This window comes from Pseudorasbora parva, chromosome 15 (assembly GCF_024679245.1).
Source record: "Pseudorasbora parva isolate DD20220531a chromosome 15, ASM2467924v1, whole genome shotgun sequence".
NCBI classification, from domain to species: domain Eukaryota; kingdom Metazoa; phylum Chordata; class Actinopteri; order Cypriniformes; family Gobionidae; genus Pseudorasbora; species Pseudorasbora parva.
In genome coordinates this window covers 45,753,984-45,781,483 of record NC_090186.1, presented here as the reverse complement: position 1 = coordinate 45,781,483, position 27,500 = coordinate 45,753,984, and the positions used below count along the sequence as shown (strand labels likewise).

Sequence of the window (27,500 nt, the reverse complement as noted above, 5' to 3'; positions counted from 1 at the left end):
TTCGCTGCACACACGAAGACGGAAGATGAGCGTTTTTAGATTTATCTGCTTTGGGACCCGGTTTCGAAAAATATCGGATTCATGCTTCCAAACGCCGGATCCGTGCGGACGAAACGCTGATACGGGACAACATTTATACGTGTACAGCTAAAGGCGTCTCCGTGTGGACGGGGCCTGAGACTAGCAGCGTTTAAAACCGTTTTAAAAACATTTCAGAATAGAATCTAGTGTTTTGAGAACATTGTTAAAGACGAGATCACTCTGAGTGAAGTGAGAAAGGACGTTTGTTCCTAATGTGGAGGACTCACACACTCGCCTCAGGCTCGCCGCTCGGCCTCAGCGCTGCTGCTGCTCATTATATTTCTGTTTCTAGACCTTCATGAAGCTGATGAAGAAGCAGCAGAAGGAACTGAACACGCTGAAGAAACGACACACTAAGGTCCGAGTTACAGTCTCTGGTGTCTCTTCATCCTTAAACACACACACACACACACACACACACACACCCTCACTCCCACTCACTCTCACAAACACACTCTCACTCTCACACACACACTCTCACTCTCACTCTCTCTCACACACACACACACACACACACTCTCACTATTACTCTCACACACACACTCTCACACATACACTCTCTCACTATCACTCACACACACACACACACACACACACACCCTCACTCCCACTCACTCTCACAAACACACTCTCACACACACACTCTCACTCTCACATACACACACACACACACTCTCACTCTCACACACACTCTCACTCTCACACACACACACACACACACACTCTCACACACACACACACACACTCTCACTATTACTCTCACACACACACTCACACATACACTCTCTCACTATCACTCACACACACACACACACACACACCCTCACTCCCACTCACTCTCACAAACACACTCTCACACACACACTCTCACTCTCTCACACACACACACACACACTATCACTCTCACTCTCACACACACACTCTCACTCATACACTCTCTCACTATCACTCACACACACACACACACACACACTCTCACTCACACACTCTCACACACACACACACACACACAACCACACTGTCACTCTCTCACACACACTGTCACTCTCACACACCCTGTCACTATCACTCTCACTCACACACTCTCACACATACACTCTCACTCTTACACACTATCACTCTCTCTCACACACACATGCTCTCACACTCACTCTCTCACACACACACACACACACACACACTCACTATCACACACACACTCTCACTATCACACACACACACACACTCTCACACACACACACACACACACTCTCACACTCACTCTCACACACACTCTCACACACACACACACACACACACACACACACACACACACACACACTCTCACTCTCACACACACTCTCACACTCACTCTCACACACACTCCGACTCTCACACACACACTCTCACTCTAGCGCACACACTCTCACACACACACTCTCACTCTCACACACACACTGTCACTCTCACACACACACACACTCTCACACACTCACTCTCACACACACTCTCACTATCACTCTCACACACACACACTCTCACACTCTCACTATCACTTTCACACACACACTCTCACACACACTCTCACACTCACTCTCACACACACTCCGACTCTCACACACACTCTCACTCTAGCGCACACACTCTCACACACACACTCTCACTCTAGCGCACACACACTCTCACACACACACTGTCACTCTCACACACACACACACACACACACACACACTCTCTCACACACTCACTCTCACACACTCACTCTCACACACACTCTCACTATCACTCTCACACTCTCACTATCACTCTCACACAGACACTCTCACTCTCACACATACACTCTCACTTTCACACACACACACTCTCACACACTCACTCTCACACTCACTCTCACACACACACACTCTCACACTCTCACTATCACTCTCACACAGACACTCTCACTCTCACACATACACTCTCACTTTCACACACACACACTCTCACACACTCACTCTCACACACACTCTCACTCTCACACACACACACACACACACACACACACACACTCTCTCACACACTCACTCTCACACACTCACTCTCACACACACACACTCTCACACTCTCACTATCACTCTCACACAGACACTCTCACTCTCACACATACACTCTCACTTTCACACACACACACTCTCACACACTCACTCTCACACACACTCTCACTCTCACACACACACACTCTCACTATCACTGTCTCACACACACACATACTCTCACACATACACTCTCACTTTCACACACACGCTCTCACACACTCACTCTCACTTAGTTGAGCATCGGTAGTTGTTCCGTACTTCAGTATCTTGGAGCCTTGCGCAGTTTAGCTTCCCTGACGCTGCCTTTCTAAGATGTACTGCCCGCTGGATCCTCAGGTTTACCTTGGTAACAATCATCCGATGATCCGTCCAGCACTCAGCTCCTCTCATAGCTCGAGTTAAGAGCACATCCCTCATATCATTCTGTCTGACAATGACATAGTCTAGCAGATGCCAATGCTTGGATCGTGGGTGTAACCAAGAGGTCTTATATTTGTTTTTTAATTGAAACATGGTATTAGTGATGATAAGGCTGTGTTCAGCGCAGAGACTCAAGAGTCTTAATCCGTTGGCATTTACATTTCCAATGCCATGACGTCCAATTATTCCATCCCAAATATCACTATTTCTTCCTACTCTTGCAGTGAAGTCACCCAGCAGCAAGATTTTATCATTTTGTGGAGCTTTCCTAAGGGCCTCATCCAATGTCTCATAGAAACTATCCTTCACCTCTTTTTCTGATGGAAGAGTAGGTGCATAAGCACTGAAAATAGTGGCATATTGCTTTCCAACAAGAGGGAAGCGGAGTGACATTAGCCTTTCACTGATGCCAATTGGGGCTTCAGTAAGGTTTGGGAGGATGCTATTTTTAATGGCCAAACCAAAGCCATGCAGATGCTGTCCTCCTGTAGGGTATCCTCTCCAAAAAAAAGTATAGCCCTCACCTTCCTCCTTTAGTGATCCTTCTCCCAGAAGCCTGGTCTCACTTAATGCAGCTATGTCAATGTTGTAACGCTTAAGCTCAGCAGCAACCAATGCTGTCCTTTGACTAGGTCGATTAGTGCCATAGTTTGAGTCCAGGAGAGTTCTAATGTTCCATGTTGCTATGCGTAATGGAATATATTTCTTTTGAATTTTTCGACCGCTGAAACGGAATGACCTGATAGGTGCGGTATCCTATCCAGGTTTGATCTGAGTGGACAATGTTTAGATCACCTTTTCTAGATCCTTCCCCAGTTGGGGTGAGCAGTGCGACTCCTTAATAGGACTGCTCAGACACACAGGGGTCTGCCACTCATTCCAGCTGCTGACGACCATATACCCCGTGTCGCCACTGTGCAGAGTCTGAGCTAGGGACTCCCAGATCATTCAGTCCTGCCCCCGTTACCAAGCACTCCATCGCCAGTGGACTTGAAAGAGAATCTTGAAGACACACCACAAGATAAACAGAAGATACCTGCGCAAGGAAGTGATTTAAGTGGTGAGAGAGATGCGCCTGCTCCAACACCACTACTTTGCTGTAGGGGGATGTAATCCAATGGCAAGGAAAGAATCCAGGACGACCGGTGGCATTGTACTGGCATGGGTAGACTTACACCGTAGCTGCTTCCCTATTCACCACTAGGGGCTAGCCAGCGGCAGTTAGCCGTAAGCAAGAGGCTGGCAAGCAAGTAACAAACAAGCATGCATCTTACCTCTCATCCCACAGTACTGCACTAGACGCATCACAACACCCTGCTTTTACACCCACACACACTCACTTTCACACACACACTCTCACTCTCATACACACACACACACTCTCGCTCTCACACGCACACACTCTCACACACACTCTAACTCTCACACACACACTCTTACTCTCACGCACACACTCTCACACACACTCTCACTCTCACACACACACTGTCACTCTCACACACACAAACACACACTTACACACACTCTCACTTTCACACACACTCTCACTATCACTCTCACACACACACTCTTACACTCTCACTATCACTCTCACACACACAGTCACTCTCACTCTCACAAACACACTCTCACTCTCACACACCCTCACTCCCACTCACTCTCATACACACACTCTCACTCTCACACACACACTCTCACTCTCTCTCACACACACTCTCACACACACACACACACACACACACTCACACTCTTACTCTCACGCTCACGCACACACACTCTCACTCTCTCTCACACACACACTCACTCTCACACACACTCTCACACTCTCACCCTCACACACACACTCTCACACTCTCACTCACTCACTCTCACACACACACACTCTCTCACTCTCACACACACTCTCACTCACTCTCTCACACACACACACACTGTCACTCTCACACACTCACACACTCTCACTCTCACACACGCACTCTCACAGACACACACACACACACACACACACACACACACTCTCACTCTCACACACACACTCACACTCTCACACACACACACACACACTCACTCTCACATACACTCTCACACACACTCTCACACTCTCACACACACACTCTAACCCTCACACACACTCTCACTATCACTCTCTCACACACACTCTCACTCAAACACACACACTCACTCTCACACACACACACACACAGCTCTGATAGATCCTCTCTTTCTGCAGGAACACAACGCCATGCAGAAATCTCACTGTACTCAGGTGGATAAACTGGTGGCTCAGCACGACAAGGAGAAGCTGATGCTGGAGAAGCTGCTGGAGAAGGCCATCAAGAAGAGAGGGTGAGCTTTGACCCGACTCTGACCCCCCTGACCCGCTCTGACCCTGCTCAGACGCTGCTCTGCCCCCCCGACCCGCTCTGACGGTGCTCTGACCCCCCCATGACCCGTTCTGACCCCACCCTGACCCCACTCTGACCCGCTCTGACCGCCCCTGAACCACTCTGACCCCCCTTGACCCGCTCTGACACTGCTCTGACCACACCCTGACCCACTCTGACCCCACTCTGACCCCCCCGACCCGTCCTGACCCAGTCTGACTCCGCTCTGACCCCCCTGACCCGCTCTGACCCTGTCTTGACTCCCCTGACCCCACTCCGACCCCCCCTGACCCGTCCTGACCCACTCTGACCCCTCTGACCCGCTCTGACCCTGTCTTGACTCCCCTGACCCCACTCTGACCCCCCCTGACCCCCCTGACCCGCTCTGACCCTGTCTTGACTCCCCTGACCCCACTGCGACCCCCCCTGACCCGCCCTGACCCACTCTGACCCCCCTGACCCGTTCTGACCCCACCCTGACCCTGCTCTGACCCAAATCTGACCCGCTCTGACCACACCCTGACCCCACCCTGACCCGCTCTGACCCCCCTTGACCCGCTCTGACCCCTCTCTGACCCCCCCGACCCGTCCTGACCCACTCTGACCCCCCTGACCTGCTCTGACCCTGTCTTGACCCCCATGCCCCGCTCTGACCCCGCCCTGACCCCTCTCTGACCCTTTCTCTTCTCCCTCTAGAGAACAAAACTGCTCCGAGCTGAAGAAGGAGACGGCCATAAAGGTGGAGACGCTCACCACAGACCACAAAGAGAAGGTACTTCAGAGAACACACACACCCACACTCCCTCTCACACACACACACACAACCACAGACCACAAAGAGAAGGTACTGCGGAGAACACACACACACACTCACACACACACACACACAACCACAGACCACAAAGAGCAGGTACTGCGGAGAACACACACACACTATCTCACACACACACACACAACCACAGACCACAAAGAGCAGGTACTGCAGAGAACATACACACAACCACAACATGACAGTCATGTCTGTATTCATCAGGTGTGTGTTCTTGTACGCTTGTTTAACTTCGGCCAGTCAGATTTGAGGTTCTGGATGTTCTGCTTATACGGAGTCTAAGGGTCCTGATATTCTCTCTCTGGAGAGGAGACACGTTTGGAGACCGCTCTCTCTCTGCTGAGGAGACACGTTTGGAGACCGCTCTCTCTCTCTCTGCTGAGGAGACACGTTTGGAGACCGCTCTCTCTCTCTCTGCTGAGGAGACACGTTTGGAGACCACTCTCTCTCTGCTGAGGAGAAACGTTTGGAGACCGCTCTCTCTCTGCTGAGGAGACACGTTTGGAGACCGCTCTCTCTCTCTCTGCTGAGGAGACACGTTTGGAGACCGCTCTCTCTCTCTCTGCTGAGGAGACACGTTTGGAGACCACTCTCTCTCTGCTGAGGAGACACGTTTGGAGACCACTCTCTCTCTGCTGAGGAGACACGTTTGGAGACTGCTCTCTCTCTCTCTGCTGAGGAGACACGTTTGGAGACCGCTCTCTCTCTCTCTGCTGAGGAGACACGTTTGGAGACCGCTCTCTCTCTCTCTGCTGAGGAGACACGTTTGGAGACCGCTCTCTCTCTGCTGAGGAGACACGTTTGGAGACCACTCTCTCTCTGCTGAGGAGACACGTTTGGAGACTGCTCTCTCTCTCTCTGCTGAGGAGACACGTTTGGAGACTGCTCTCTCTCTCTCTGCTGAGGAGACACGTTTGGAGACCGCTCTCTCTCTCTCTGCTGAGGAGACACGTTTGGAGACTGCTCTCTCTCTCTCTGCTGAGGAGACACGTTTGGAGACCGCTCTCTCTCTCTCTGCTGAGGAGACACGTTTGGAGACCGCTCTCTCTCTCTCTGCTGAGGAGACACGTTTGGAGACCGCTCTCTCTCTGCTGAGGAGACACGTTTGGAGACCACTCTCTCTCTGCTGAGGAGACACGTTTGGAGACTGCTCTCTCTCTCTCTGCTGAGGAGACACGTTTGGAGACTGCTCTCTCTCTCTGCTGAGGAGACACGTTTGGAGACCGCTCTCTCTCTGCTGAGGAGACACGTTTGGAGACCGCTCTCTCTCTGCTGAGGAGACACGTTTGGAGACCGCTCTCTCTCTGCTGAGGAGACACGTTTGGAGACCGCTCTCTCTCTGCTGAGGAGACACGTTTGGAGACTGCTCTCTATCTCTGCTGAGGAGACACGTTTGGAGACCGCTCTCTCTCTGCTGAGGAGACACGTTTGGAGACCGCTCTCTCTCTGCTGAGGAGACACGTTTGGAGACCGCTCTCTCTCTCTCTCTCTGCTGAGAATACACGTTTGGAGACTGCTCTCTCTCTCTCTCTCTGCTGAGGAGACACGTTTGGAGACCGCTCTCTCTCTGCTGAGGAGACACGTTTGGAGACCGCTCTCTCTCTCTCTCTGCTGAGAATACACGTTTGGAGACTGCTCTCTCTCTCTCTCTCTCTCTGCTGAGGAGACACGTTTGGAGACCGCTCTCTCTCTGGGGAGGAGACACGTTTGGAGACTGCTCTCTATCTCTGCTGAGGAGACACGTTTGGAGACCGCTCTCTCTCTGCTGAGGAGACACGTTTGGAGACCGCTCTCTCTCTCTCTCTGCTGAGGAGACACGTTTGGAGACCGCTCTCTCTCTGCTGAGGAGACACGTTTGGAGACCGCTCTCTCTCTCTCTCTCTGCTGAGAATACAAGTTTGGAGACCGCTCTCTCTCTCTCTGCTGAGGAGACACGTTTGGAGACCGCTCTCTCTCTCTGCTGAGGAGACACGTTTGGAGACCGCTCTCTCTCTCTCTGCTGAGGAGACACGTTTGGAGACCGCTCTCTCTCTCTCTGCTGAGGAGACACGTTTGGAGACCGCTCTCTCTCTGCTGAGGAGACACGTTTGGAGACCGCTCTCTCTGCTGAGGAGACACGTTTGGAGACCGCTCTCTCTCTGCTGAGGAGACACGTTTGGAGACCGCTCTCTCTCTCTCTGCTGAGGAGACACGTTTGGAGACCGCTCTCTCTCTCTCTGCTGAGGAGACACGTTTGGAGACCGCTCTCTCTCTGCTGAGGAGACACGTTTGGAGACCGCTCTCTCTATCTCTGCTGAGGAGACACGTTTGGAGACCGCTCTCTCTCTCTCTCTGCTGAGGAGACACGTTTGGAGACTGCTCTCTCTCTCTCTCTCTCTGCTGAGGAGACACGTTTGGAGACCGCTCTCTCTCTGCTGAGGAGACACGTTTGGAGACCGCTCTCTCTCTGCTGAGGAGACACGTTTGGAGACCGCTCTCTCTCTGCTGAGGAGACACGTTTGGAGACCGCTCTCTCTCTCTGCTGAGGAGACACGTTTGGAGACCGCTCTCTCTCTGCTGAGGAGACACGTTTGGAGACCGCTCTCTCTCTCTCTGCTGAGGAGACACGTTTGGAGACTGCTCTCTCTCTCTGCTGAGGAGACACGTTTGGAGACCGCTCTCTCTCTCTCTCTGCTGAGGAGACACGTTTGGAGACTGCTCTCTCTCTCTCTGCTGATGAGGCACGTTTGGAGACTGCTCTCTCTCTCTCTGCTGAGGAGACACGTTTGGAGACCGCTCTCTCTCTGCTGAGGAGACACGTTTGGAGACCGCTCTCTCTCTCTCTCTCTGCTGAGAATACACGTTTGGAGACCGCTCTCTCTCTCTCTCTGCTGAGGAGACACGTTTGGAGACCGCTCTCTCTCTGCTGAGGAGACACGTTTGGAGACCGCTCTCTCTCTCTCTCTGCTGAGAATACACGTTTGGAGACTGCTCTCTCTCTCTCTCTCTCTCTGCTGAGGAGACACGTTTGGAGACCGCTCTCTCTCTGGGGAGGAGACACGTTTGGAGACTGCTCTCTATCTCTGCTGAGGAGACACGTTTGGAGACCGCTCTCTCTCTGCTGAGGAGACACGTTTGGAGACCGCTCTCTCTCTCTCTCTGCTGAGGAGACACGTTTGGAGACCGCTCTCTCTCTGCTGAGGAGACACGTTTGGAGACCGCTCTCTCTCTCTCTCTCTGCTGAGAATACAAGTTTGGAGACCGCTCTCTCTCTCTCTGCTGAGGAGACACGTTTGGAGACCGCTCTCTCTCTCTGCTGAGGAGACACGTTTGGAGACCGCTCTCTCTCTCTCTGCTGAGGAGACACGTTTGGAGACCGCTCTCTCTCTGCTGAGGAGACACGTTTGGAGACCGCTCTCTCTGCTGAGGAGACACGTTTGGAGACCGCTCTCTCTCTGCTGAGGAGACACGTTTGGAGACCGCTCTCTCTCTCTCTGCTGAGGAGACACGTTTGGAGACCGCTCTCTCTCTCTCTGCTGAGGAGACACGTTTGGAGACCGCTCTCTCTCTGCTGAGGAGACACGTTTGGAGACCGCTCTCTCTATCTCTGCTGAGGAGACACGTTTGGAGACTGCTCTCTCTCTCTCTCTGCTGAGGAGACACGTTTGGAGACTGCTCTCTCTCTCTCTCTCTGCTGAGGAGACACGTTTGGAGACTGCTCTCTCTCTCTGCTGAGGAGACACGTTTGGAGACCGCTCTCTCTCTGCTGAGGAGACACGTTTGGAGACCGCTCTCTCTCTCTCTGCTGAGGAGACACGTTTGGAGACTGCTCTCTCTCTCTGCTGAGGAGACACGTTTGGAGACCGCTCTCTCTCTCTCTCTGCTGAGGAGACACGTTTGGAGACTGCTCTCTCTCTCTCTGCTGAGGAGACACGTTTGGAGACTGCTCTCTCTCTCTCTGCTGAGGAGACACGTTTGGAGACCGCTCTCTCTCTGCTGAGGAGACACGTTTGGAGACCGCTCTCTCTCTGCTGAGGAGACACGTTTGGAGACTGCTCTCTCTCTCTCTCTCTCTGCTGAGGAGACACGTTTGGAGACTGCTCTCTCTCTCTCTGCTGAGGAGACACGTTTGGAGACCGCTCTCTCTCTGCTGAGGAGACACGTTTGGAGACCGCTCTCTCTCTGCTGAGGAGACACATTTGGAGACCGCTCTCTCTCTCTCTGCTGAGGAGACACGTTTGGAGACCGCTTTCTCTCTGCTGAGGAGACACGTTTGGAGACCGCTCTCTCTCTCTCTGCTGAGGAGACACGTTTGGAGACCGCTCTCTCTCTGCTGAGGAGACACGTTTGGAGACTGCTCTCTCTCTCTCTGCTGAGGAGACACGTTTGGAGACTGCTCTCTCTCTGCTGAGGAGACACGTTTGGAGACCGCTCTCTCTCTGCTGAGGAGACACGTTTGGAGACCGCTCTCTCTCTCTCTGCTGAGGAGACACGTTTGGAGACCGCTCTCTCTCTCTCTGCTGAGGAGACACGTTTGGAGACCGCTCTCTCTCTGCTGAGGAGACACGTTTGGAGACCGCTCTCTCTCTCTCTCTCTCTGCTGAGGAGACACGTTTGGAGACTGCTCTCTCTCTCTCTCTGCTGAGGAGACACATTTGGAGACTGCTCTCTCTCTCTGCTGAGGAGACACGTTTGGAGACCGCTCTCTCTCTCTCTCTCTCTGCTGAGGAGACACGTTTGGAGACTGCTCTCTCTCTCTGCTGAGGAGACACGTTTGGAGACTGCTCTCTCTCTCTGCTGAGGAGACACGTTTGGAGACCGCTCTCTCTCTCTGCTGAGGAGACATGTTTGGAGACCGCTCTCTCTCTGCTGAGGAGACACGTTTGGAGACCGCTCTCTCTCTCTCTGCTGAGGAGACACGTTTGGAGACCGCTCTCTCTCTCTCTGCTGAGGAGACACGTTTGGAGACCGCTCTCTCTCTCTGCTGAGGAGACACGTTTGGAGACCGCTCTCTCTCTCTCTGCTGAGGAGACACGTTTGGAGACCGCTCTCTCTCTGCTGAGGAGACACGTTTGGAGACCGCTCTCTCTCTGCTGAGGAGACACGTTTGGAGACCGCTCTCTCTCTCTCTGCTGAGGAGACACGTTTGGAGACCGCTCTCTCTCTCTCTGCTGAGGAGACACGTTTGGAGACCGCTCTCTCTCTCTCTGCTGAGGAGACACGTTTGGAGACCGCTCTCTCTCTCTCTGCTGAGGAGACACGTTTGGAGACCGCTCTCTCTCTCTCTGCTGAGGAGACACGTTTGGAGACCGCTCTCTCTCTCTCTGCTGAGGAGACACGTTTGGAGACCGCTCTCTCTCTGCTGAGGACACACTTTTGGAGACCGCTCTCTCTCTGCTGAGGAGACACGTTTGGAGACCGCTCTCTCTCTGCTGAGGAGACACGTTTGGAGACCGCTCTCTCTCTGCTGAGGAGACACGTTTGGAGACCGCTCTCTCTCTCTCTGCTGAGGAGACACGTTTGGAGACCGCTCTCTCTCTCTCTGCTGAGGAGACACGTTTGGAGACTGCTCTCTCTCTCTCTGCTGAGGAGACACGTTTGGAGACCGCTCTCTCTCTCTGCTGAGGAGACACGTTTGGAGACCGCTCTCTCTCTCTCTCTGCTGAGGAGACACGTTTGGAGACCGCTCTCTCTCTGCTGAGGAGACACGTTTGGAGACCACTCTCTCTCTGCTGAGGAGACACGTTTGCAGTGATAAACGTTTAGATGAACGTTTGCTGTGCTTTCCTTTCAGTACCCTAATACACCGAAATTACAGCGATGAGAAAACAGCCGTTCAGAAAGCATCTGATAGTTTATTTACACCGCACTTCAACATGAAAGGCTCTATCAAACACCCGACGCAAGTGTGTGAAACTTCTGCGGATTTCTGTGTTATTTAAAGAGTGTGTTAGTGATATGAGCCTATAGGCGGTGCCCAACTGGCTTTTAAAGGGAAAGGGAGATGAGACTCTGATTTGTTTAGACCCAAAACACCTCCATGGCTCATTAAGAGATGAGGGATGGCATTTTTAGACCATGTGTTCGGCATGCTGACCAATTCATCCGTCTTTAATCTAGCAAAAGCGTATTTGGACACACCCTAAGACCAGCTTAGTATGTAGTGTTTTTAACATGGATTGTAAAAAAATCTGGCCGTAGTGTCTGTGACGTCACCCATAGGATCTGAAGAGCCCTTCGGAAGCGTAAAGTAGAGACGAGCTGGCCGTTGCCATCACGCTTCACTCCCGGTTAACAGAAAATGAGCAAAGAGGGGGGACATGAGTGGAGCTTATGTGGGATGTGGGCGGAGCTTAGGTGAGGTGATGACTAACAGACCGCAGACAAACGGCAATCCACCTGTCACTCAAAGTGGCCACGACCTTAATTATGCAGAAACTTAAGGCTTTATATAATGTAGACGAATGAGTTTACATTCAATTAAAAAATTCACCCCCTCACTGACGTCATGAAGGGAAGAATTAGCCATATAGATCAAAACCACAGTTTGTCCCAGACGGTAAACATGTTTTTCTGCTGTAAAGTTGGGCATTTTAAGTGCCGGTCTCTAGTGGCCAGTCGAGGAATTGTAGTTTAAGTCCGTAACGGCTTAAACAGACACTGGGAAAGGGTACGCTTGGTTTTTACCCAAACTTCAAAGAAGGCGGAGTCTCAGAGCCACGCCCACCTGTTACAGCATCGCCACGGACCAATGGGAGTTTAAAAGCAGGAGTCAACTTAGAATTATTCGAAATGACATCACACCAGTCTGTTCTTCGATTTCACTTGAAGTATGTCAGGGCCTTTAACATTTGTGTGTGTGTGTGTGTGTGTGTGTGTGTGTGTGTGTGTGTGTGTGTGTGTGTGTGTGTGTGTGTGTGTGTGTGTGTGTGTGTGTGTGTGTGTGTGTGTGTGTGTGTGTGTGTGTGTGTGTGTGTGTGTGTGTGTGTGTGTGTCCTCAGGTGAAGGACATGGTGGCCCAGCACACTAAAGAGTGGTCCGAGATGGTCAACAGCCACAGCTCAGAGGAGCAGGAGCTGAAGGACGGCCATGTTGCTCAACAGTGCGAGCTCTTAAAGAAACTTCTGACCAGCGTCCAGGAGCAGCAAACCCTGCAGATCAAGCTCATGCATGAGCGGTGAGTGGGTCCAGCACACACAGCCCTGACCAGCGTCCACTACAGGGGGAAAAGACCCGCTCGTCCTTTACTGGGCCATACTCAGAGCTTAAAACATTGGGTTTAATATGGAGTGGGTATGGAAAGTATTCAGACCCCCTTACATTTTTCACTCTTTGTTATATTGCAGCCATTTGCTCAAATCATTTAAGTTCTTTTTTTCTCATGAATGTACACACAGCAGCCCATATTGACAGAAAAACTGAATTGTTGACATTTTTGCAAATTTATTAAAAAAGAAAAACTGTAATTATTAAATGGTCCTAAAAATTCAGACTCTTTGCTCAGTATTTAGTAGAAGCACCTTTTGATCTAATACAGCCATGATGTCACAAGTTTTCCACAGCTGGATTTGGGGATCCTCTCCCATTCCTCCTGCAGATCCTCTGTCAGGTTGGATGGTAAATGTTGGTGGACAGCCATTTTCAGGTCTCTCCAGAGATGCTCAATTGGGTTTAAGTCAGGGCTCTGGCTGGACCATTCAAGAACCGTCCTAGAGTTGTTGTGAAGCCACTCCTTCGTTATTTTAGCTGTGCTTTGGGTCATTGTCTTGTTGGTGAACCTTCGGCCCAGTCTGAGGTCATGAGCACTCTGGAGAAGGTTTTCATCCAGAATATCCCTGTTCTTGGCCACATTCATCTTTCCCTCGATTGCAACCAGTCATCCTGTCCCTGCAGCTGAAAAACACCCCACAGCATTATGCTGCCACCACCATGCTTCACTGTTGGGACTGTATTTTTTATTTTTTTATTTATTTCATTTGGACATAGCAATAACATTGGACACCAGATGCAGTGTTTAAAGTGTTATAGCACATGTGCTAATTTTCAACACCTGTCCATAGGGGCTTTTACAACAGCAAACACAATTGTGTATTGGGCCTGTATTGGACAGGTGATATTTTTCTCCACACATACTGCTCAGAATCAAGGCCAAAAAGTTATATCTTTGTCTCATCAGACCAGAGAATCTTATTTCTCTCCATCTTGGAGTCCTTCAGGTGTTTTTTATCAAACGTTCATGTGTGTCTCGCTCTGAGGAGAGGCTTCCGTCGGCCACTCTGCCATAAAGCCCCGACTGGTGGAGGACTGCAGTGATGGTTGACTTTCTCCATCTCTCTCCATCTCTGCATCTCTGGAGCTCAGCCTCAGTGATCTTTGGGTTCTTCTTTACCTCTCTCACCAAGGCTCTTCTCCCCGATAGCTCAGTTTGGCCGGACGGCCAGCTCTAGGAAGGGTTCTGGTTGTCCCAAACGTCTCCCATTAAGGATTATAGAGGCCACAGTGCTCTTAGGAACCTTAAGTGCAGCAGAAATGTTTTTGTAACCTTGACCAGATCTGAGCCATGCCACAATTCTGTCTCTGAGCTCCTCAGGCAGTTCCTTTGACCTTGTGACTCTCATTTGCTCTGACGTGCACTGTGAGCTGTAAGGTCTGATATAGACAGGTGTGTGACTTTCCTAATCAAGTCCAATCAGTATAATCAAACACAGCTGGACTCAAATGAAGGTGTAGAACCATCTACATGCCAGCAGCCATATCCCCCTGTAGCCCAAGACTGGTTTCCAACTGAAGCTAAGCAGGGCTGAGCCGGGCCAGTACCTGGATGGGAGACCAACTGGGTACAAGGAGATGCTGGTAGAGGTGTTAGTGAGGCCAGCAGGGGGCGCTCACCCTGTGGTCTGTGTGGGTCCTGACACCCCAGTATAGTGATGGGGACACGATACTGTTAAAGAGCACCGTCCTTCAGATGAGATGTTAAACCGAGGTCCCGACTCTCTGTGGTCATTAAAAATCCTTCGATAAAGAGTAGGGGTGTAACCCCGGCATCCTGGCCAAATTTGCCCACTGGCCCCTGTCCATCATGGCCTCCTAATAATCCCCATATCCTGATTGGCTTCATCACTCGGTCTCCTCTCCACCAATCAGCTGGTGTGTGGTGAGCGTTCTGGCGCAATATGGCTGCCGTCGCATCATCAGGTGGTGCTGCACACTGGTGGTGGTTGAGGAGATCCCCCCTTCTATGTGTGTTGAGTGTCTAGAAAAACGCTATATAAATGTAATGAATTTGTATTATTATTATTAATATTATTATTATTATTATTATTATTATTATTATTATTATTATTATTATTATCTTAAGTGTCACAGCAAAGGGGCTGAATACTGAGGACCATATAATATTTCAATTTTTCTTTTTTAATAAATCTGCAAAAATGTCAACAATTCTGTGTTTTTCTGTCAATGTGGGCTGCTGTGTGTACATTAATGATAAAAAAAATAACTTAAAAGATTTTAGCAAATGGCTGCAATATAACAAAGAGTGAAAAATTCAAGGGGTCTGAATATTTTCCGTACCCAAATATATAAAGAAAACAAACACAATGCGTTAGTGTGTCACAAATGCGAGAATCACAGTTTTTTTTTCTTTTGTTAATATTATTTCAGTGAAATATGTGTCATGTAGTCCCATTTATTGTATTCCTTTATATAGTTAATGTTATTCAGTTTCTCTCCGTTCAGAGAAGTGCTGATTCGATGCATCGATATTTGGAGCCGGATTCGACCACCGATCTCGCAGTCGAATCTTCACGGGTGTTATGAAACGAGGATCATACCATTTTGGCAATATGGGGGTGCTTAATATTTTAAAGACGCGACGCGGCGCGGTGCTTAGCTTGGCGGTGTGAAGGTCATACAACGGACACGAAACTCAGCTCAGCGCCGCGTCTTTAAAATTCAAACACATTGTTTTCAATGTGTTTTTTGAGTGCACACACACACAGCGGCGGCATTCGGTGCCTGTCCACGGCCACTCAGGAAGTTATTTACAATCCTGCCGTGCCACAGAGCTCCATTTCAAGGTTTTATATTAAATTTATATCATATTTCCCTCAAATCATCACTGTACTGATTTCCCTCTGTGCTACAAGACACACTCATCCCGCAGCTCTTCTGTCAGAAGTCGATTCATAACGGAGCTCGCGCGGATATAATGTGTGTGTGAGATCCTGAGACGGCGCTGAGCTTCGCGTCCTTTAGCCACTATCGGCTTAAGAACGTACAGTAAACGCACTCAGTGTCCTTTTCCTCTGTAGGCAGGAATTCTTTTAGGTTTATTTATCAAAATGTTCGCTTAAATATTTTTGTGGTGTTCAGTATTTCGATCTCAATGTTATGAGAGAACTTTTTACGAATTTTTATCCACCACATTTCCTTTTATTTTAACCTAAATAAGAAAGCCGTTGTCAGTTCGTCTGTCAGCCTAAAATTAAAAGTTGCTTTATTAAAAGTTGTTGCTGTGTGCAGTGTGTAAAGGAAAATAAAAATTGTTTTACCCTCTTGCTGGCTAGTGCCGTGCCCCTCCAAGCCCATACACACACACACACACACACACACACATTTATTTTTGTGACATATGGGGACATTCCATAGCTATAATGGTTTTCATACCCTACAAACCATATTTTCTATCCCCTTACACTGCTCCTACCCCTAAACCTACCCATCACACACACACACACACACACACACACACACACACACAAGAGACACGTCAGAGCTTCGAGCGGCGGATGGTGGAGATCACACACACACACACACTGCCCCTAAACCTACCCATCACAGGAAACATTCTGCATTTTTACTTTCTCATAAAAACTCCTCCTGTGTGATTTATAAGCCTTTTGTAAAGTGGGGCCATGGGTAATGTCCTCATATTTCACCCTCTCCTGTAATACCTGTCATATCCATGGCATTATACACATTTTTGTCCTCATATGTCAGAAAAACACACACACACAAACACAGACACACATACCGATAATTCGACTATCAGTCGATCATAGAAAGATTTGACAATTCTGATTCGAATGTGTAAATCCTTAGTCGGGACACCGCTAGAAATCACATTGGATCATACAGTATAATGATTCGGATTGAAAACCTGTGAAGCGTGAGCAGTGAAGCGTGTTCTACAGTAGAGCGTAGTATGCTAATTATCATCTGATTAACACGCCACACACACACCGCTATCAGTGTTTTCATCAGGCCGTGTCCTCCTCTTTATGATGCTGATGCGCCGGCTCATCTCCAGGCAGATATTGCCATAATTAAGAGGCATTAATGTTGCATGAGTCTTTGAGTTCAGGAGTGCAGCTGTAGAGCGTGTATTGAACTCGAGTGTCTTTATTAATTATGCTGATTAATGAAGCCGTTCTCCGTTTGTTCTGCTGAAGGATCTCCATGAGAAAGACTCCGACTCTTCATGAACTTTCATAGCCGTGACTCTCTGGCTCTTGTTTTGAAAATGTCTGTATTTTGTTTGATTGACAGGCAGAGCAAAGAGATGAAAGCCAATCAGGCGAAGATGTCCATGGAGAACAGCAAAGCCATCAGCCAGGACAAGAGCATCAAAAACAAGGCGGAGCGCGAGAGGTGTGTGTGTGTGTGTGTGTGATCTCCACCATCCGCATCTCCATCTGACCTGTCTCTTGTGTGTGTCTGTGTGTGTGTCTGTGTGTGTGTCTGTGTGTGATCCGCACCATCCGCATCTCCATCTGACCTGTCTCTTGTGTGTGTGTGTGTGTGTGTGTGTGTGTGTGTGTGTCTGTGTGTGTGTGTGTGTGTGTGTGTGTGTGTGTGTGTGTCTGTGTGTGATCCGCACCATCCGCATCTCCATCTGACCTGTCTCTTGTGTGTGTGTGTGTGTGTGTGTGTGTGTGTGTGTGTGTGTGTGTGTGTGTGTGTGTGTGTGTGTGTGTGTGTGTGTGTGATCCGCACCATCCACATCTCCATCTGACCTGTCTCTTGTGTGTGTGTGTGTGTGTGTGTGTGTGTGTGTGTGTGTGTGTGTGTGTGTGTGTGTGTGTGTGTGTGTGTGTGTGTGTGTGTGTGTGTGTGTGTGTGTGTGTGTGATCCGCACCATCCACATCTCCATCTGACCTGTCTCTTGTGTGTTTGTGTGCAGGAGAGTTCGGGAGCTGAACAGCAGCAACACCAAAAAGTTCCTTGAGGAGAGAAAGCGGGTTGGTTGAGGATGTTTTGTTGGTTTCGTTGGGGATCAGATGGGTTTGGTGCAGGTTTGACATGATGTTGACGTGATGTTGACGTGATATTGACGTGATATTGGCGTGATGTTGACGTGATGTTGACGTGATGTTGACGTGATATTGGCGTAATGTTGACATGCTGTTGACGTGATATTGACATGATATTGGCGTGATATTGGCGTAATGTTGACGTGATGTTGACGTGATGTTGACGTGATGTTGACGTGATATTGACATGATATTGGCGTGATATTGGCGTAATGTTGACGTGATGTTGACGTGATATTGACATGATATTGGCGTGATATTGATGTAATGTTGACGTGATGTTGACGTGATATGGACGTGATGTTGACGTGATATTGACGTGATGTTGACGTGATGTTGACGTGATATTGGCGTGATGTTGATGTGATATTGGCGTAATGTTGACATGATATTGGCGTGATGTTGACGTGATATTGACGTGATATTGGCGTGATATTGACATGATATTGACGTGATATTGACGTGATATTGGCGTGATATTGCCGTGATGTTGACGTGATATGGACGTGATGTTGACGTGATTTTGACGTGATGTTGACGTGAAATTGACATGATATTGATGTGACGTTGACGTGATGTTGACGTGATATTGGCGTGATATTGGCAAGATATTGAGGTGATATTGGCGTGATATTGGCAAGATATTGAGGTGATATTGGCGTGATATTGACGTGATATTGACATAATATTGACGAGGTATTGGCGTGATATTGACGTGGTATTGACGTGGTATTGACGTGATATTGGCGTTATGTTGGCGTAATGTTGACATGATATTGACGTGATGTTGGCGTGCTGTTGATGTGATGTTGACGTGATATTGACGTGGTATTGACATGATGTTGGCGTGATGTAGGCGTGATATTGACGTGATGTTGGCTTGATATTGGTGAGATATTGGCGTGATGTTGGCGTGATGTTGACGTGATGTTGGCGTGATGTTGGCGTGATGTTGACGTGATGTTGGTGTGATATTGGCGTGATATTGATGTGATGTTGCCGTGATATTGATGTGATATTGACGTGCTCTTCCGTGTTCTGGTCTCAGTTGGCCATGAAGCAGGCGAAAGAGCTGGAGCAGCTACAGAAGAGCCAGCGTGAGCAGCTGGAGAAACTCGAGAAGTTCAACGAGCAGGTAAATCCTTCAGCCGTCACTGCCACAGAACGGGTTAACCAGCTAAACCTGCTAGATTGTTGGTAGTTAATCGAAACAAACGAATGGCCATCCCTCTCTTGATTTCATATGATTTGCATTTTGTCCTCCATTTTTCATATTTTGTACGTGACATCTGAAGCCATGCCTTAAATATGATTTGCCTTTTCTTTGAACAGCTTTTGAAATCACATCATGCAAACAGTCAGACTCCAGGTAGGCTCATCATCGCTTTCCTCTGTCTTCAGTTCCTCCATCCGTCTCTGCCTTATTGAGCCTCAACACAAGGCTTTAGCTGCTAAACTATCTCTGTCTGTCTGTCTGTCTGTCTGTCTGTCTGTCTCTTTCTCTCTCTCTCTCTCTCTCTCTCTCTCTCTCTCTCTCTCTCTCTCTCTCTCTCTGATGGTGTGTCTGCTGTGATTCTCCAGGCCAAAGACATGCAGAAGATGGTGAAGCTGGAGGAGGACATGGACCGCAGGCCAGCCACGATGGTGTAAGCGCTCCGTCCCTCAACTGAGAAGGCCAGAGGAAACCCTCACCAATCTCCCACAGGAGTGAGCTGAAGCGTCCAACTGTCCCATCGGGCTCCGTCTTCATCAGTCCCTGCAGCCTGTAGATCCACGGCCCGCCCATTCTCCCTACCTCAGCTCTAACCCCGCCCACAGCCGCTAACTCCTCCTCTGCAGTGGCCAATCCACAGCCCCGCCCATTCTCCCTACCTCAGCTCTAACCCCGCCCACAGCCGCTAACTCCTCCTCTGCAGTGGCCAATCCACAGCCCCGCCCATTCTCCCTACCTCAGCTCTAACCCCGCCCACAGCAGCTAACTCCCCTGCAGCGGCCAATCCATAGCCCCGCCCATTCTCCCTACCTCAGCTCTAACCCCGCCCACAGCAGCTAACTCCCCTGCAGCGGCCAATCCATAGCCCCGCCCATTCTCCCTACCTCAGCTCTAACCCCGCCCACAGCAGCTAACTCCAATGCAGCGGCCAATCCATAGCCCCGCCCATTCTCCCTACCTCAGCTCTAACCCCACCCACAGCAGCTAACTCCCCTGCAGTGGCCAATCCATAGCTCCGCCCATTCTCCCTACCTCAGCTCTAATCCCGCCCATAGCAGCTAACTTCTCCTTTGCAGCAGCCAATCCATAGCCCCACCCATTCTCCCTACCTTAGCTCTAACCCCGCCCACAGCAGCTTACTCCCCTGCAGTGGCCAATCCATAGCTCCGCCCATTCTCCTTACCTCAGCTCTAACCCCGCCCACAGCAGCTAACTCCTCCCCTGCTGTGAATCCGTAGCTCCGCCCTGCGGTGAAGACGGCACTGTTGGGACAGACTCAACACACGTTTTTATACAGTCCTCTGAGGCCCATCATGAGGCGAAGACTCAGACGTGAACTCTTCAACTCGTATCTTACCCGTAGCAGAGTCAGGCCAGCAGACGACTCTGGTTTAGTTTCTGTCGTCAGCACAATACCTGTGAACGAAGCGCTAGTTTAATGTCCTGAGCACTTTATATGTGATAGGATGTCAGAGGACTTTGACTATGTAGCAGAGCACTAGCTTTCCTCAGTACAGTAAGAATGTAGAGCGTCTGGAATCCACACGAGTTCTGTCCCAAGCTTTTATCATCTGTCCGTTTTTAAGATGCAGCTCAGGCGCGCTGATCATTTTAACCCAAATGTGGTTTTATTTTAGAGGAGACACTTTTTAAACCGGCTTTGAGGTGTAGATGGTGCTCAATGAGTTTGCTTTCGCTGTACTACTCAACGGATCCAAACTCAGTCTCGTAGCGTCGACACTCGGAGCGTTCTGAGCCGTGTGGATTTGGACGCATCAAAACAAACCATTTCCTTTCCTCGGACATGACGCTGAACTTTGGTTCCACTTGTGTTTGTGTTCTTTCACTTTCAGGAGGTCTAATCTAGTGTTCAAGATTGTGTATTTGAAGGCTTTTGGGATCATATGTGTATCGGTTGTGGTGGGTTTTCCATCTATCGGTTTCGTTCTTTTTCTTCACATCATGTTTTCAAGTGTTTGGCGGTGACCACATATCTCGTGTGAAAGCAAAGTGCTTTAAAACTCCATCGCTTACAAATGTGCCACTAAATGTCATGTAGGACCTTTAAATTATTTTACAATGATAAATGCCAAAATAAGGGGTTATTTATATAAAGATACATATATTATAGCGGGTAGTTTAAGACTACGTTTGATTTCTTAGAAGCTTTTTGCACTAGCTGAATGTTTTCTGTTGTGCGACTTCCTCGTAGATTTTGCTCTAAATTATAGTTTGCGGGAAAAGCAGATTATTTTTGCAGAACTGTCGCTCTGAATTTCACCTGTTTCTATTCGTTTGTCTTTCTGTAGCTACTCAATGGACCATGCTGTGGGTGCTTTTGTATTTATATATATATATATATCGTATTTGTCAAACTTCTAGCAATGAAAATACTCTAAAAATACTGTTGTTATCCTGCTACTTTAATACTGTTTTATAGTATGTGTACCAATAAACTATCCAGGTGTTAAATGAATATTGCTGCATGTGTATTTTATTGTCTGTCGGATGGTGTCATTTCATTAAAAATAAAGCTTCCAAAGTTTTTTTTCTCTGTGATGCCATAGTGGTTCCCCAAAGAGCCTTCCAGTGATCCATTCTCAAAAGAATAGAGGTGTAAAATGATATCGCAATATATAAAAATGTGCCGATAGTATCGTTAATGGAAACTATATGACTCTCGATATAGAGCTGTTTTATCCAAGGCTCAGCTTGCTGTAGTCGGCCTGTTTATAAGGTATAATTCACCCAAACACACATTTACAAATGTGCCACAAATCTAAACTTTGATATCATGAACTCACCATCATGTGGTTTTTCGTTTAACTATCAAACACAAATGAAGATATTCTTTATGAAACCTGAGGTGTTTCTGTTCCTCCATTTAAAGTTCATTATTCCTCTCAAGCTTTAAAGATCTAAAATAAATGTCATAAAGGCATTGTAAAAATAACAGTATTGTGATATATATCGTACCGTGAGTTCAGTATTGCGATATATATCGTACCATGAGTTCAGTATCGTGATATATATCGCATCGTGAGTTAAGTATTGTGATATATATCGTACCGTGAGTTCAGTATCGTGATATATATCGTACCGTGAGTTCAGTATTGTGATGTATATCTTACCGTGAGTTCAGTATTGTGATATATCGTACCGTGAGTTCAGTATTGTGATATATATCGTACCGTGAGTTCAGTATCGTGATATATATGGCATCGTGAGTTCAGTATTGTGATATATATCGTACCGTGAGTTCAGTATCGGGATATATATCGTATCGAGAGTTAAGTATTGTGATATATATCGTACCGTGAGTTCAGTATCGTGATATATATCGTATCGTGAGTTCAGTATTGTGATATATATTGTACCGTGAGTTCAGTATCGTGATATATATCGTATCGTGAGTTCAGTATTGCGATATATATCGTATCGTGAGTTCAGTATTGTGATATATATCGTATCGTGAGTTCAGTATTGCGATATATATCGTATCGTGAGTTCAGTATTGTGATATATATCGTACCGTGAGTTCAGTATCGTGATATATATCGTATCGTGAGTTCAGTATTGTGATATATATCGTATCGTGAGTTCAGTATTGTGATATATATCGTACCGTGAGTTCAGTATCGTGATATATATCGTATCGTGAGTTCAGTATTGTGATATATATTGTACCGTGAGTTCAGTATCGTGATATATATCGTACCGTGAGTTCAGTATCGTGATATATATCGTATCGTGAGTTCAGTATTGTGATATATATCGTACCGTGAGTTCAGTATCGTGATATATATCGTATCGTGAGTTCAGTATTGTGATATATATTGTACCGTGAGTTCAGTATCGTGATATATATCGTATCGTGAGTTCAGTATTGCGATATATATCGTATCGTGAGTTCAGTATTGTGATATATATCGTATCGTGAGTTCAGTATTGTGATATATATCGTATCGTGAGTTCAGTATTGCGATATATATCGTATCGTGAGTTCAGTATTGCGATATATATCGTATCGTGAGTTCAGTATTGCGATATATATCGTATCGTGAGTTCAGTATTGCGATATATATCGTATCGTGAGTTCAGTATTGTGATATATATCGTACCGTGAGTTCAGTATCGTGATATATATCGCATCGTGAGTTCAGTATTGTGATATATATTGCATCGTGAGTTCAGTATCGGGATATATATCGTATCGAGAGTTAAGTATTGTGATATATATCGTACCGTGAGTTCAGTATCATGATATATATCGTATCAAGAATGTTGTACTGTTATATATCGTATTGTGAGTTCAGTATCGTGATATATATCGTATCGAGAGTTTTGTACTGTTATATAATCGTATTGTGAGTGCATTATTGTGATATATATCGTATCGTGAGTTCAGTATCGGGATATATATCGCATCGTGAGTTCAGTATTGTGATATATATTGCACCGTGAGTTCAGTATCGTGATATATATCGTATCAAGAATGTTGTACTGTTATATATCGTATTGTGAGTTCAGTATCGTGATATATATCGTATCGAGAGTTTTGTACTGTTATATAATCGTACCGTGAGTTCAGTATTGTGATATATAGCATATCGTGAGTTCAGTATCGTGATATATATCGTATCGAGAGTTTTGTACTGTCATATAATCGTACCGTGAGTTCAGTATTGTGATATATATCGCATCGTGAGTTCAGTATTGTGATATATATTGCACCGTGAGTTCAGTATCGTGATATATATCGTATCATGAGTTCAGTATCGTGATATATATCGTACCGTGAGTTCAGTATCGTGATATATATCGTAGCAAGAATTTTGTACTGTTATATATCGTATTGTGAGTTCAGTACTGTTATACATCGTTTCGTGAGTTCAGTACTCTTATATATCGTTTCGTGAGTTCAGTATCGTGATATATATCGTATCGCGAGTTTTGTACTGTTATTTAATCGTATTGTGAGTTCAGCATCGGGATATATCGGATACAATATCGGTACCGTGTATCGTAATATTCAGTATCATGATATATATCGAATCCTGACACGAGTGTATCATTACACCCCAACAAAAAAAACATGTTTTTAGTGTGAATAAACAACCCAGGAACCCATGGATGTTAAAGGTTCTTCATGGAACCATTGATGCCAATAATACTCCAATATTACTGATGCCAATATTAACGTGTATGTGTGGTCAGACATAACATTATGACCACCTTCCTTATATTGTGTTGCCAACAGGACAGGGGTCAGCATGGGCCAACTGTCACCGTTCTATCAGAACCAGCATTAACTTCTGGAGCAGTTTGAGCTCCAGTAGCTGGTCTGTTTGATCGGACCCCACGGGCCAGCCTTCGCTCCCCACGGTCATCAATGAGCCTTGGCCGCCCATGACCCTGTGGCCGGTTCTCCACTGGTCCTTCCTTGGAGCACTTTTGATAGATACTGACCACTGCAGACCGGGAACAGCCCACAAGAGCTGCAGTTTTGGAGATGCTCTGACCCAGTCGTCTAGCCGTCACAATCTGGCCAAACTCGCTCAAATCCTTACGCTTGCCCATTTCTCCTGCTTCACACACATCAACTCTGAGGACTAAATGTTCACTTGCTGCCTAATATATCCCACCCACTAACAGGAGCGGTGATGAAGAGATTATCAGTGTTATTCAATGTTATGCCTAATCGATGTGTACTCTTCTTCCAAGTTAAAGCGATATACTGTTGAATATGTGCTGCAATCTTTCCTTTCAATGAAAAACAAAACAGCCAGCGGTGAGAAAATGTATTCATTCATTTAATTCAGCCGAAGATGTGAATGAGAAGAAAGCCTTAATTAGACTTGAGTTGGTCGAAGCTCCCCAGCGTTCCAGTCAATAATCACACGCATGTATTCATATCATTCAGTCGGCGCTCTCAGAAGCCCTTATTACAATCAGCACATTAATAATACACATCCACTTATGAAACAATAAAGTGTGATAATGAGATTCGTGTTGTCGTGGAAACACCAAAGCTCAGCCATATAAAGAGCGTGGAGCCAGCGACGGAAAGAGAGACGTTTGAGGGACGAGCGTTAAACATGCTGAAGCTCTCCGACTCCAAAACAGACACCAGAATCCTGCTGGAAGCCATCTCTAAGAATAAGATCCACCTGGCCAGGTTTATCCTCGACGCTCTGGATGGGAAGATCGTGGACTCTGATGGTGAAGAAGCGCAGACGCCGCTGATTTCTGCCGTGTTTCTCCAGGATCCTGCAGCCAGGAGCAGGTTTATGACCCTCCTTCTGCAGAGAGGAGCGAGTGTGAACCGGCCGGATGAACGCGGACGCACGGCCCTGAGCTACGCCTGCGAGATGGGGTTCCTGGATGCAGTCCAAATCCTGGTGCGGAGCGGAGCGGATCCGGAAGCAGCAGACCTTTGGGGGAACACGGCGCTCATGTACGCGGTCGCGGCTCGCCATCCAGCCACGGTCGCATTTCTGGTGCGCGCATTTAAACGATTAGGCCTCCAGATCGACCGGCAAAACAAGGTGGGAAATTCTGCCATCGAGTTAGCCAAGCATCTCGGACACACCGAGTGTCTGAAAGCACTTTCCAGGAAAAATCATGAGGACTCGCTGTCTGAAAGACTATCCGGCGTGAGCATCGATGAAGATGGCGCTGGAACCCGTGAAAGATCCCTCGGTTTGCGTAACCGAATCCAGTCGCTAGACTCCATTGAGGAATATGAGCGGGAAAGTGGCGCTTCTTCATCGCAGATAATGTTCGCTGGTGTTCCGACATCCCAAACTCTTCAGAAACGAGAGCGTTTGTCCGAGAGTGTTTGTCCCCAGCCTCCAGCCTTATTTTACTCGCCTAGACCTTCCAAAACGCCACCGGCTCCATCCGGGCCTCTCGGCATTTTATTAACTCCTTTCGGGAAAAGCACCAAAACACACGAGAAAAGCCAGCCCATCCGGAGGCTCGACGACCGGTATTATCAGAAGCGGTGCAGTTTACCCACAAGCGCGCTCGGCCCGGAGCGCAGCCGGAGCAAGGCCCCAGTGCATGCTGGGAAGCAATCCGTGAGCCCAGTGCATGCTGGGAAGCGGTCCGTGAGCCCAGTGCATGCTGGGAAGCGGTCCGTGAGCCGGATGTTGCGGAGGTTCACCTTCCCCGAGCTCAAGCCTGAAGGTTGCGGAGCTCGGAGCGGAGCTTCAGCCCAGTTTATCCCACGCTCAGAGACGTTTCCTCTGGGAAAGCATCCTCCGGTGCGGAGCAAGCCCAGCATCGACAGCATCAGCGCGGTCCAGTGTGAGTTCGACTCTCAGGCTCCAGAAGTCTGAAGCTCACACCACTAATAACACACGGCGGCGGATTAATGACCATATTCATGCTTACGTGTTTTAGGACAGCTGACAGTGTTTGGGTCATTTTCCCACAGCCGTTTCAAGTCATTTAATTATTTTATTTTTAAGCCAGTGTTCAGAATACCAGTCCTTTATGTTAGGGCAGACCGGGGCTAGTTGTCACAGTGGGTTTATTAAAAAAAAAAAAGTAACATTTTAGAATAATGGTCATTAGTTACACTGCAAAACATGCTCTTCTTACTCAGTAATTCTGTCTCGTGTCCAGTCTAAATATCTAACAAATCTTAAATCAAGATGCATTTACTAGATCAGTAAAACTACATCAGATATTTTTTTCTTGTTTTGTTGAAAATAAAATCAAAATGAGTTTTTGCTTAAAACAGGCAAAATGATCTGCCAATGGGGTGAGAAAAATAATCTTATTTCTGATTGGGATGGAAACAAGAAACAAGATTTCTGAGAAGAATAATAAGATTATTTTCCTCACCCCATTGGCAGATCATTTTGCCTGTTTTAGGCAAAAACTCATTTTGATTTTATTTTCAACAAAACAATCAAATATATCTTATGCCGTTTTACTGATCTAGTAAATGCATCTTGATTTAAGAATTGTTAGATATCTGGAAACAAGAAATAATAATTAAGAAGAGCATTGTTCGCCGTGTACCAACTGCGCTTTCTACGATACTTATTGTTTCAAAGCAGCTTCACGGTCTCGTTCAGAATCAATAATGCAAACGCAGATCATTTTGCCTGTTTTAAGCAAAAACTCACTTCATTTTGATTTTTTTTTCTCCAAAAAACAAGCAAAAAATGTACTTTCACTGATCTAGTAAATGCATCTTAATTTTAGAATTTT

At 47.5% G+C, this 27,500-nt stretch overlaps 2 protein-coding genes across 7 annotated transcripts in view; both read left to right on the top strand.

Moving 5' to 3' along the window:
* Positions 1-21,750, top strand: part of plcb4b (phospholipase C, beta 4b) — a 116,338-nt gene extending 94,588 nt beyond the window's left edge. For 5 of the 6 annotated variants that reach the window (XM_067418419.1, XM_067418415.1, XM_067418420.1 and 2 more), the window contains 9 exons: positions 374-439; positions 4,786-4,901; positions 5,636-5,711; positions 12,749-12,924; positions 17,298-17,399; positions 17,932-17,989; positions 19,110-19,196; positions 19,394-19,430; positions 19,643-21,750. In XM_067418419.1, coding sequence (XP_067274520.1) covers positions 374-439; positions 4,786-4,901; positions 5,636-5,711; positions 12,749-12,924; positions 17,298-17,399; positions 17,932-17,989; positions 19,110-19,196; positions 19,394-19,430; positions 19,643-19,731 — 807 coding nt within the window. In that variant the 3' untranslated portion in view covers positions 19,732-21,750. The remainder of the gene's footprint in view (positions 1-373; positions 440-4,785; positions 4,902-5,635; positions 5,712-12,748; positions 12,925-17,297; positions 17,400-17,931; positions 17,990-19,109; positions 19,197-19,393; positions 19,431-19,642) is intronic. The other variant, XM_067418421.1, reaches the window with a different exon arrangement.
* Positions 21,751-27,266: 5,516 nt separating this feature from the next.
* lamp5 (lysosomal associated membrane protein family member 5) overlaps positions 27,267-27,500 on the top strand; it is a 20,802-nt gene continuing 20,568 nt past the window's right edge. The window contains exon 1 of the mRNA XM_067418414.1: positions 27,267-27,500. This exon is cut by the window's right edge and continues 647 nt beyond it. The gene's annotated coding sequence lies outside the window, so the exon portion shown is untranslated.